At 39.1% G+C, this 12,080-nt stretch overlaps 1 protein-coding gene across 14 annotated transcripts in view; it reads right to left on the reverse strand.

The window, feature by feature from the left end:
* Positions 1-1,967: 1,967 nt before the first annotated feature.
* ANKRD44 (ankyrin repeat domain 44) overlaps positions 1,968-12,080 on the reverse strand; it is a 205,493-nt gene continuing 195,380 nt past the window's right edge. For 7 of the 14 annotated variants that reach the window (XM_053277387.1, XM_053277441.1, XM_053277421.1 and 4 more), the window contains one exon: positions 10,465-10,809. In XM_053277387.1, coding sequence (XP_053133362.1) covers positions 10,541-10,809 — 269 coding nt within the window. In that variant the 3' untranslated portion in view covers positions 10,465-10,540. Of the gene's footprint in view, positions 2,090-3,982; positions 9,865-10,464; positions 10,810-12,080 lie in introns of those variants that run through there. The other 7 variants (XM_053277448.1, XM_053277362.1, XM_053277467.1 and 4 more) reach the window with 5 other exon arrangements.

A 12,080-nucleotide genomic window follows, 5' to 3' on the forward strand; every position in this document is an offset into this window, starting at 1 on the left:
GACGTGCTTTGGAGAGCCTCACAGCAGCACCGGTGCCTCTTCTGCCCATCAGCAGTGCTCTGCGCTGTATGTGAGCGAGTGAATTATGATCTGTGTTTGGTTTTGGACAAATTTTTCCTTCCTCTGCTTTATTTACACAAATAAATAACGTATTCTTCTATATAACACTATAGATTAAATCTAGTTTAATAAAATTGTTTTGTTACAAACAAAACAACAACCACATCCAACACAGCTGTCTGGGGCCACAGAAAAGCTAGGTTGCTCTTAATTCCAGCAGAGTCTTTCAGAACAGCAGAGCCCATGTGTGGGGGGAGGGGAGAGCAATTTGCACTGTTCTCACCTACCTCCATAAGTGCTCTTTGCCTTAAAAAAAAAAAAAAAGGCCTGGGGAAGGGGCCATGCAGCCCTCAAGGAGATATTTTTGGAAAGCTAAGAGCACCTAAGAGGCAGAAGAAAGCCATGAAGATCACTTCCCCCTGTCTCCCATGCACGGACGGGCTCTGCTGCTTAGGAAGACTGAGTGAAGAGCAAGTCTCTTGCACTTGCCCATGCCTCCATACCTATTGTTTTATTGCATTGTACTGCATTTTATTGCATTTTACGACAATTCATTGTTTTCCTCTCTCCCACTCTTGTTATTGCTTTTTGCAATTTTAAATCTGGACTTTTACAATTTTATACTCCCCTTTTTATTTTTTCAGAGCATTTCTATCATTCTTTTATCTCTTTTAGCTTTAGTAATTTTAGGTTTTTAGCTGATTTAGTTTTAACGAGTATATTCTACCTATTTTACTTTTTAATCTGCAATCATCCTTAGTTTTAGCCTTTTGATGTTATGTACTATGTATTTTAACTTGCCTTTTAAACTGCAATCATCCTTAATTTTAGATTTGTCAAGTTATATACCATCATATCATCATAATAACATCACATAACATGTAATTTTTAACCTGTATTAATTTTATGCTGGTCTCTGACCGTAATAAAGGATTGATTGATTGACTGCACAGGGACGCAGCTCTGCTCCATTCACAGATTGCTGCTCTAGATGTTGGTCATTCTGTATTACAGTCATCCCTCTCCAAGCACGGGTTTCCCAATCATGGATCTGAGTATCCACAACTGGGAAATTGTCACCGGTCTTGCCAACCACGACTTGAGTATCCACGGTTTGGCGATTTTTTTTAAATTTCAGGGGATTGGAGGGTAATTTTAGGGGGTGATTTCCGGGGGTCAGGTGATGATTCTGTGTTTTACCATGTTTTTCAGCCCTTCTGTGACCACGATTCCCTTAACTCCGTTTCCAGTGCTTTCCTGTTGCTCGTCTACTGCAAATTCGCCAACTCCGAGGTTTTCCAGGAACGGAACCCTCCTAGTTGGCAAGAGACGACTGTACTTCCCACTATACTAACTTTAAAATATTTTTAAATTAAAAACAAGGAGTAGCATTTAGACCTTTAGTGAAGCAGCGCTCTGTTAATGTGAATCGAAGACCCCAACTGAGTTGAGCAGCCTATCTGTGCAGGAACTCAGCTCTGAAAATCAGCCATTATGTATTGCCTCCAGCTACACTATCATAAAACTATTTTAAAAATTCAAAACAATAGGTTTAACTAGGTCTAAATCTTGTCTTGCAGAGCATTCCATAACTAAAAAATTTCACTAAACCGCCTCCAGATTTTCTTAAAACAAAAACAGCATTGGATTCTCATGTGAGACTCTGAATAAATTGGTGGTTCTAAATCAAATTCTAGTTCTTTCCCCATTTGCATTTCCATACACTATAATAAATGACCTCTTTCAGCTGGTATCTCATCTAACATTAGTCTTTAGCATCGTCTAGCCCTTTCTATTAACCTAGAATAAAATTCACAGCACTTGCAATATTTCCTTTAACTTCAATTCAAGGTCAGCTTAACATGTTCTAAACACTTCTCACAATCAGCTTCTTAAAGAGCATCTATTTGTTCCTCAGTAGTATCCTGTCTTCTTCATTTTATCATATGTTTAATTCATCTTTCAAAAGATGAATCCATTGTCATTCTTGATCCTTCTGATACATATCTTTTGTTTGTTTTCCTTGTATCTGTATTTGAAAAACACTGTAGTTAGTGGTCTGTCTATCCACCATCCATAATTATCTTTATAAAGCTTTCTTTTTTGTGGTAACAAAACAGGTCACTTGCCAAACTGATGAACTCCTCTGGATATGCCCTTTTGGTGCTGCTGCTGTGTAATGCTGTCTTTATACCAGTCTAGTTTGTGTTTGTCTGTCTCTCTAAAGCATCATACTGAGAAAACCCTCAGTTCTGACAGAGTGGGGCTTGCCACTCTGTATGGTGGATGGAGAAGCAGGAGCGGGGTGGGGTGGGGTGGGGTGGCGGGAATCAATGTTGGCAGGCTGGCCTTCCCCCTGGATCCCACTTTGCTACTGTGGCTGTTGATGGAGTTGACCTTTCTTCTACTAACTTGTCACCAGAGGGAGAGCTTCGGTTTGGAAACGCAACTGAGTGACAGTCAGGACTTGGAGTGTGAGACCAACAAAAACAAAATAACCTCGTTATGCTAGGATTCTCAAGACTGCATTCCCATATACAGTCCTACCATGGGTAGTCATCTCACTACTATAGCCTCCTATGAAGATGAATGATAGTTAAATAGGACTGAAAAGGAGAAGCAGCTGCTGAGAAGCAGACAGAGATGAAGGATGGAAAGCAAAAGGAAGTAGCGAAGAAAAGAGGAAGCAAAGCCAGCTGGGAAGGAAATTTGGGGTTGAGACCACCACACATTCAGCTACCACCCAAATTTATGATGTTTCCATGTATATTCATTCCCTCATCATTTTGCCAACATTTTATTAATGAGAAGAAAAAGCCCATTACATTGGGATCTTTCCCAAGAAAGGGATCTTTCTCGAAGCTTTGCCTTCTCTTATTTCTTGCAGAGATACCATCACCATCACTATAGCCAAGATTAACAGCTTCCTGAAATACCAGCACACTGAGGTAGAAGTGGTAAGAAATGCCAGGACACTGAGGTAGAAGCGGTTCCTTCTTTTTTAAAAATGTGGCTGGAGGTGGCTGAGAAGCCACCTAATGGCACAGCGGAGAAATGACTTGAATAGCAAGCCAGAGGTTGCCAGTTCAAATCCCCGCTGGTATGTTTCCCAGACTATGGGAAAAACCTATATTGGGCAGCAGCGATATAGGGAGATGCAGAAAAGCATCATCTCATACTGCATGGGAAATGGCAATAGTAAACCTCTCCTGTATTCTACTAAAGAAAAACCACAGGGCTCTGTGGCCTCCAGGAGTCAACATCGACTTGACAGCACACTTTACATTTACCTTTAAAGGTGGCTGTGTGCTCCAATGAGGACATCAGAACAGTAAAGTAGGGATGGAGGAGGATGACACCAAATAGACTGTCAAGATGTTCAGGGCATGAATGTGAAGTGGATTTGCAAGGTTAGTCATATCAGAAGCATGTTCCAGTAGATGGCCATGACAACTAGCAGAACCTGTGTCCACACAGAAAGTATATAACACTTGATCTCACAGGAAACCTGTCACTTACATGTAAGTTTTCCCTATTGGGCAAATAGCAGGTCCAAAGAGAAATTTTTCATCAAGAAAATAGAGGGAAACATGCCCCACCACAACTATACTCCTGAACCAAATCCCACCTTTGCACCCTGGCTGCTAGAGCCAAATTAGACAAGATCACATAGATCTGTCTCTAAAGGGGAAAGGGAAAACACATTGACAGATGACAATATTATTTTTCAAGTACTTACACTTTTGATATAGTAATACTTATTTTAAAAAATAAGTATGTTTGATTGGAGGATAGTGTTTTATTAAGCCTGTCCTCAAACTTTGGAAATTGAAGATTGATTTGTATGTTTCTGTTGCTGATATTATGTTATGATTGTGCACAGAACCCTGACAAAATATGCAGAAATACTGAAAAACAGAAAGGCTTTGCCACAATATTTGTACAATTTATTTGTAAAAATATCATCTGAATGCATATCAATATTCATTTGCAATTAAGATATGTCATTACAATTAATACAGCATTCAGTAGTTGAAAAAGATATTAAATTATGCTTGAATAAATTCAGGCTAGGGTCCAAACTGACCTCTTATTCCCATTTTGTACAACCATGTTATTTAACTTCAGTGAAGTCATTAAACTCCAATTTACATTAAAAAAAATTAACAAACCCACTGAAACTGTTCAAGAATATTTCATATTGTTTATTACAAACATTTCATACAAAAATGTAACACTGGCACCAGATTCGTATCACCATGGTTTGTAAAGATATATTGCACATGCTAAAAGCGTAAAATATGAAGACAAAACTACAAAAAACATTAGATATTGGCTTTTTAATATGTATATCATCACTGCATAACAAACACACCGAATGGTATTTTTATACACACTCAAGATTGTCACCATTTTAAAAAACACACTTCCCAATAACACTGACCTAAGGTTTGCTTTGTGTAATAAGAAAGTGTTTGCAGCACTGCAAAAGGTTATGCACAAATTCCTATACAAATTTAGCATATTCATTTCCATGTTAACACAAGCAGAATTAAAAAACATTCAAATAAAAGGTTTGAAATGAAAAAGTACAGGTATTATATTGCTTCAGTATCACTCAAATGAAAGGACGTCTTCACAATACATACCCCAGCAAACACAAATATAAAAAGGCACTCTTAAAAGTTTCTTACATGATGAAACCCAGAAACATTATCAAGTTTCTAAACAGAATAAACAATATATTGAATGTAAGCATTTGTCAGAATTCATAGTTAAGTACAGCAGATGTTTGCTGCACAAAAGTACCAAATATAACATGGTGCCCTTTTAGTAGTGATAAACAAATCCCCTGAGCTATTTCATTTTACAATTGAAACAATAGAGACCAGCAAGCGGTAAGTGCCATGCATTATAACCCTGCAGCTGAGGTTTTACAATAATTAAATAACTAGTTGTCAATGCAGAAATAGGGACATAGCGGGAGACACATGCATTACCACTCACAATCAAGGTCATGCTTCTCAGTCCTAAACATGTTCACTTGAAAGCAAGTCCCATTTATTTAAATGGAACAAGAAGAAAGAGCTTAGGCTCTGATGAACAAAAAGATTTAATAAACCAGACCTGATATTTGCTATAATTTAATAGTACCTTGTCTGCTACAAAACAGTATTGCCATTTAGATAATGATTAGAGAGTGTAATCCATATCCCACTGAATCAGGGGTGTAGCTATAATTGAGCATATGGGTTCAAAGAACCCGGGCTCCTGAGGGCCTTCTAGGTCCACCCCCTCTACTTTCATGATTTCCTCACTCACTCTAAGGGGCTGCCGGGGAGAGGGGTGAACATGGGCCCCCTCTCCCCTAGCTGCACCCCTGCACTGAATAAATATCTAATTTATTTTAGGGGAGTGTGGATCACACTGTTTTTAAGTAACACACTATCAAAACTATTTTGAGAGCCTAGTTAAAAATATTATTTGACTTGCCAAAAGGTTTGGGTTTCAGGATGGAGAACAAAAGAATGATATGCAACCCAATCCTTAGCATATGTACTTGGAAGGAAGCCCCTTTGTTCAATGGAACTTACTTCCAAGTAAGTGTGCAGAGGACTGCAGCCTTTAAAAATCCAACCTTTAAGTGCTTCCAGCTGATTTGTTGAGTAGACATTGGTATAAGAAATAATTATAGAGTGGCCAATGTGAAAAGACTACTTTAAGTAAACAATAACTGCTTTAAATATTGATGCTGCTCTAAAAAAAGAAATACATATTAAAGAAGAGGAAATAGGATCTCTGCTGTGAAAAAATAATATTCTCTGCTCTTAAAAAAAGTGAAGCCTAAAAATGAAAAGGAAGCAAGGGATTTCTACTCAGTTCTGCACAGACACACTGGTTCTCTCACATTTCAAGTGCTCAAAGTATCAATTATTGCTGTTCAGCAATTTTCTAGAATGTATACTTCAGTTATAAGAACTTACAGTACTAAGAGGGAAAACCCATGATTTAGATGCTTATTTTCCCTAGTGCTGCCAACACAGGAAGAAGGGAAAAAAAGAATCTCTAGAGTCAGTAGCCCAAGAGTTTTTCCATTTCATTTTTAAGCTTTGGAAGTCATCCATTTCACAATTTCTACCAATCTGATCCATAACAAGAGGACAAAATACAGTAGATGCGATTGCCATGATTATTTAGTTCTTCCTGGCAGTCAATTTGATTTTTCTTCCTTGGTCATTCATGTTCCTGTCAGATCTCACTTCAATACTGCATGACATATACTACTCAGTAACCATAAGCATTTTAGATATTCTCACAAGAGTGAAACATCTAAGACTGCATTTTTTTCTTACCAAAAGTGGGAAGCTGTCAGAAGTATTTTATCTATATATTAGCCCATTCAGATTCTATGTTCAGTGCCTGTACAGTGTGCTCATGTACAGATCTGTATGCACATATAATTATTCACACATGAAGTTCAATACATGTACAGTAGTATACTCTCTATATGTACCCTGAATTTGAGAGGGCCTGAACCCAGATTCATTTTTAATATGAATGTATTCACACACACACACACACACACACACACACACACACACACACACACACACAAATGTACATGTGTACAGACACCATTATGTCTGATTAGGGCTATTGTTGATAGCTGATTAGTGGTCTCCCAGAACCATGCTTGTTCCTTTGCCATGCCTGCTGAAAGATCTAATGGCTCTTAGTCCCTCCATAGAAAAGAGGCTTTAAACGTGCACCATCAGCCTAGACAAAGCACTAAAGCGTTACACTAGACCCTTCCCTCTGAGAAGGTATCTACACTATAGCCTCTTGCTGCCTCCAGCAGGCCTGGGCTGCTGTGCTTTTGAAGAGCCTGCGATTACACTGGCTGCATTTGCATGTAACTGGAGGTGAAGGGACCTCTGGTTTGGGAAACTGTACATCCGAATGCGGGCAACCACAGTTTAGTAAAAAAAGCAATGGACCCATGGTTTCCCTCCCCCAACAGAGATTTGTACCTTCGGTTAGTAGTGAGGTCCACTGCCTAGACCTCTGGTTCTGCGGTGCCAGTGTTACGTCCAAATACTGGCACCACAGTCTGGTTGCTTTGCAACTGGGGTTGAAGGAGGAAGCTCCTCCCTTATGATGGCTGCTGGGGCTGTCCTTTAGTAAAGCCCAGGCACAGCCAGTGCCCCCTACTCACTGCAGTCAGCAAGACTGCAGAGAAAGAGCTCTCAATTTCATCCAAATTCAGACAGGAGAGCAGGGGGAGGGGGGAGCAGAACCGTGGGTCCATTGGACCCGCAGTTCCACATTATGTCTGAAGGTGGCCATCATGTGGTCCTGGATTGATTTCATTGCAAAGGCTGGCAGTTAGTTTTATGGAGCACTCTGCAGCCTGTGCCCATTTTCTCAGGTTCTCTGTGAAGACTGGACCTGAAACTAGGGGCAGGTTCTCAGCGACATTTCCTACATGGGGTACAGACATCAGAGTACAAGAATCATACATATCATGTGTCAGTCTTAAATGGCACACATTTTATTAAATGCCATATGTATGTGTGTGTGCCAGTACACACACACACACGTACATAGGAGTGGCGATGGGGAAAAGTTTCCCATCTCCCCCATGTATTCTTAAAAGGACTGTGGTAATGTATATCCAAATGCACCCTTGCCAAGGGCAACTCTGGAACAATTAGTATGGGGAAAACAAAAAGGTGGCAAAGAATTTTATTAGTGCAGTGAGGACTTTGCTATCTATTAAATACTTATGGAGGCAAGGCAAGTAATGTTGTTAGTTTATTTACCTTATTAATTACACTTGATTGATATTTTCAAATGAATTCAGAAAAGGGGCCAAATTCCCTTTAGAAAATACTGTCTTTTTGGATTAGGCAAATCTTCCATTCTATGTTCCAGGCAGTTTTCTATTTCTGTCCAAGACCGTGTGGCCAAAAAAACTGGAGTGGGGAGAGAGGTCAATCACAGGCCAGCTGAAATCTGCATCCCATTGCACATGTGGTCTCACCCAGCCCAGTTCCTGGACAGAAGGAAGCTAAAGAGTTGGCCTGGCTCCAGGGAGGCTGGAGGAGTTTACTGCCAACCTGGCTGCACGGGCTTCTGCTGCTTGTTCTGGGATCGAGGAGTGAGTGAACAAGGCTTCTTTAAACAATGGGGGCCATTTAAGATAACTAATTCAAGCAATAGGACCATGATATACTATGATAGTATTGTTAGAGACTTTGCTATAAAGTTCTAATCCGGTGAATGAGGAAGCGGGAACTATCTTTTTGGGTGGGAGCACCCACTACACCTTGAAGTCATCTCTGACCCTTACCAACTGTTGTAGTTTCTCCCATGTATTTTACATTTCACTATAGCTATCCTGGTGCTAAACTTAGCACAAGAAGTTGCCTCTAGGACATTGTCTGGGAGGGCAGTTTCTGTGGCAATGAGGAGCGTGGTTAAAGATACTGTCTAATTCTGAAACTGAGTTTGTTTTATAATCTTTGAAGGTGAGGAGATCCACAATATGCTTCGATGAAGGAAGAAGGGCAGTTCCCTCCTGGCTCCACAGTCTTCTTTTCATTTGGGACCATGGCATGTCGAGCACCATTTTATTTTTTACTGAGAGAATTAATCCATCATGGATATTTCCTATGCAGGCTCCCCTGCTCCAGCAAACAGCGCTCTACTCCTCTGGCCTTACTGGCATGAGCAGAGCCTTACTTTCACATTCCACCCAGCTTGCTGTTAAAGAACCAAACGCAGAAGCTACATCTTGTGCCCATTCTCTCCACAAACCCAGCATACTAGGCTTGCCTAGATTCATAGCTAATAAGACATGAAAACAACTAAAAAGGAGAACAAACCATGGTCATTTTTTTCTGGGCACTTGTTTCATTTCAAATAAATATAAACACATTTAACATTAAAAGTATATGAACATTTTCTAGTCTGGAAAAATAAACTGTGGTCAACACATCATCATCGGTTACAAATGTCAAAATGTCTACTAGAAATGTGTGTCTTAAAGTGTACAATACAGCCAAGATTCTTAATTACATAGAACACTTCATGTGCGTGTGTTTAGAAAAGTTATTTGATTTTTCACTTGCATTATTAAAAAAATAATAAAGTCTTCCCATTTAAGCCTTTTGGTCCTCATGGTAGAGCTGGTTAGTCCTTTGTATTTTAAGAGTCTCATTCTTCTTTCTGCACATCTTTCTCAGGCGAGGAGCAGGGTCCGTTTGACCTAGAAGCTTTGGCAGAAGGAGCAGATGTTCATCATGAAGATGTTTAATAAGTAAGCTGATGTTAGCAGGCTTTTCTAGTATCTCACAATTCTCTTTTAAACTTCCTGATGATTGCTTGGCTTTTCATTTGATGTGTTTTGGTTTAATCTGCTATGTACACCTTAGAACAGTAGCAGTAATTACAGAAAATAGTAACCATTTCACACAGATGTTGCAGCCACTTAGAACTACAGAACGCTCAAGATAAAAACATCATATTACAGTTCAGTAATCCTAAAGTAAAAAATCCGTTCATAGTGGCAAATCTCAAAATGTATATACATTATCAATTGAGAGGTGATTTTTCATAGAACTGGTCACTGCCTGATGGCACAGGCGACACAAGTTCCCAGGGACACCTAACTACGGAGTGCAAATAAACCATGCCAGCTTGTGCCAAAGAAGAAAAAAGTAAGGCAAATCATGCCCGCCTTACCAATAATCTCTTTGCTGCGAGTGGAGATGTGGTGACTGAGGCAAGCAGGATTTGGTCCTAAAAATTTTCAAATTGTAAATGAAGATGTGACTAATGTATTTTAAAAGTGCCTTTTTGTGTATTTAAGTGCTTAATACATATATAATGTAAAAGTTCGATTTCTATAGAAGGGGTGATACCAGCAGTTTTCCCCAAAACAAAAACAAAACATGGTTTTACCTTTGGTTTGCATAACAAATTACCTTAAAAAAACCAAAAACCCAGAGACTATATAGCTATAAAATAGACAACAATGTGGAGAGAGATTTGAATTTCTGATTCAAATATGACCTATAAACACTGTACTGGAAAAATGTCTTAATATTAACAGTATACTTCTAGCTAACATATCAATATATACATGGCAGTTCCCTGTTTACTTGTGCTGTCAAAACATGAAAAAGAGAAAGGCAGCTGTTGCTTTCTGCATAAAATAGGAGGTAGAGACTTCCGCTGGAGCCCTTAGGACCTACGGAAATCATGACAGAGCTGGAAGTAGCAGATCACTAACAAGAATGCATTCCAATAAAAACCTCTAATTTTGGAGAGGCTGTATATTTAATTGCAGCTATAAATCTCTCATCGCTTAACTGAACTCATTCCAGTCAACCATAACTCTGGGATTCAAGCCTTTTAAAGTTGAATATTAACTTAAATTCAAACGCAACCAGGAAAGGAGTATTGTATGCTAAAGTCAAAATGTTTCAGAGTCAGAATCATTTTCATTGTATCCATTTTCTACTCCTCCATCATTACTTAAGGGTTTACTATAGGAGTTAATGCTACTGCTCATATTGGAGCTATTGCAGAGATGAGTCCTGATCAAATTGTCTTTTTTAAAAGAAACGAAGTTGAGAGTCGTCATTGTACTGGAAGGAGAAAAAGGCATCATGGTAGCCAAAATGAGTGCCAGGCAGTCAGCCACGTCTTTGTTAGGAGCGCAAGCCAGGGCTGGTGTATGACCTGGGCACAAATGCAGACAAAGCAATGGTTAGTACTAGGGGTACTAGGAAAAGATCTGAGCATTCCTCAGGTACATCTCTAGATGAGTTCATAGGCTTGAGATGTATGTTTAGTCACAATCACAGCAGGCAAGGTAGTGTTACTTTTTAAACTAGGCATGCTGGGAAAGTACACAATTCACAGTGTTTTAAAAATATGATCAAGACAAGCACTATTTTTTTTAAGAAGCAGCAGGCAACTTTCAGCCTCCACAAAATGAAATAAACACAAGTAAACCACATTCCACAAGGACAATACGATTAGAACACAGTTTTATGAACAGAGACATCTTTAGCCTCAATTCATATCATGTGATTAACTCTCATTCTGAGAACAATGACTTTATTAAAAGTAAATGTACAATATTTAAGTACCTGACACGTTAGAAACATATTAGTTATTTCTAACAGCATAATACTTTTACAAATTAGGTAATTGGGCTGAAGAACTAAACATGATAATGAGTGAATGATTAATTCTGCAATTAACTTGCCATTAGGCAAATAATGTTTTCATTTAGAAAATTGGCAATAACAGTAAAAATCTACAATTTAAAAAAAAGTAACAGGTGGCCTGCTGAAGTGCAAACTTGAGAGTCACTGCATAGAATCAAGATACCTCATCATAATTAAAGTGAACAATAATTTTCACTAACGTGATGGAATTATCAGCACCCAAGTAGATTAATCTTGTATTTAAACATACCAATCATAAAGTCAATTCAACTTTCTAGTTTAATGTGCTGCATTTTGAATTTACATGCAAACTCTGTGCCTGATGTGCTATTTGGTGGTGGAAAGTAACTGATAAGTGCTCATCATCCCTATGAGAAGAGCTGTGCAGAAAAAAGTTTTGTATCCTTGAGAGGGCACACTGCCAGTATGGGGTCCCTGCTCCCAATCAGAGCAGAGGGCAGATGTTGTCCACATTGCAACAACATCCCCAGATGCAGTGCTTTAATTTTCTCCATAGATGTAAATAGTAACCATTCACTTGTATAGGAAAAATAGAGTGTAACACAACTAGGGTAGAGGCTACATCTCACTGATTTCAGCAAACTACTAGAAATCAAGGCTTTTGTTATTTGCACGGACCCCTCTTGGGTTCTGTTTCTTGGTCAAACTAGAATGGGACAGAATGTTGTAGTGTGGCTTTTAGGTAAGTAGGTAGACAGGCAGGTTGACCGCTGCCTTTGTTATCTGGTTTTGCTTCATGGGTTACCTAGTATATGG

This window comes from Hemicordylus capensis, chromosome 1, assembly GCF_027244095.1.
Source record: "Hemicordylus capensis ecotype Gifberg chromosome 1, rHemCap1.1.pri, whole genome shotgun sequence".
Taxonomy (NCBI): Eukaryota; Metazoa; Chordata; class Lepidosauria; order Squamata; family Cordylidae; genus Hemicordylus; species Hemicordylus capensis.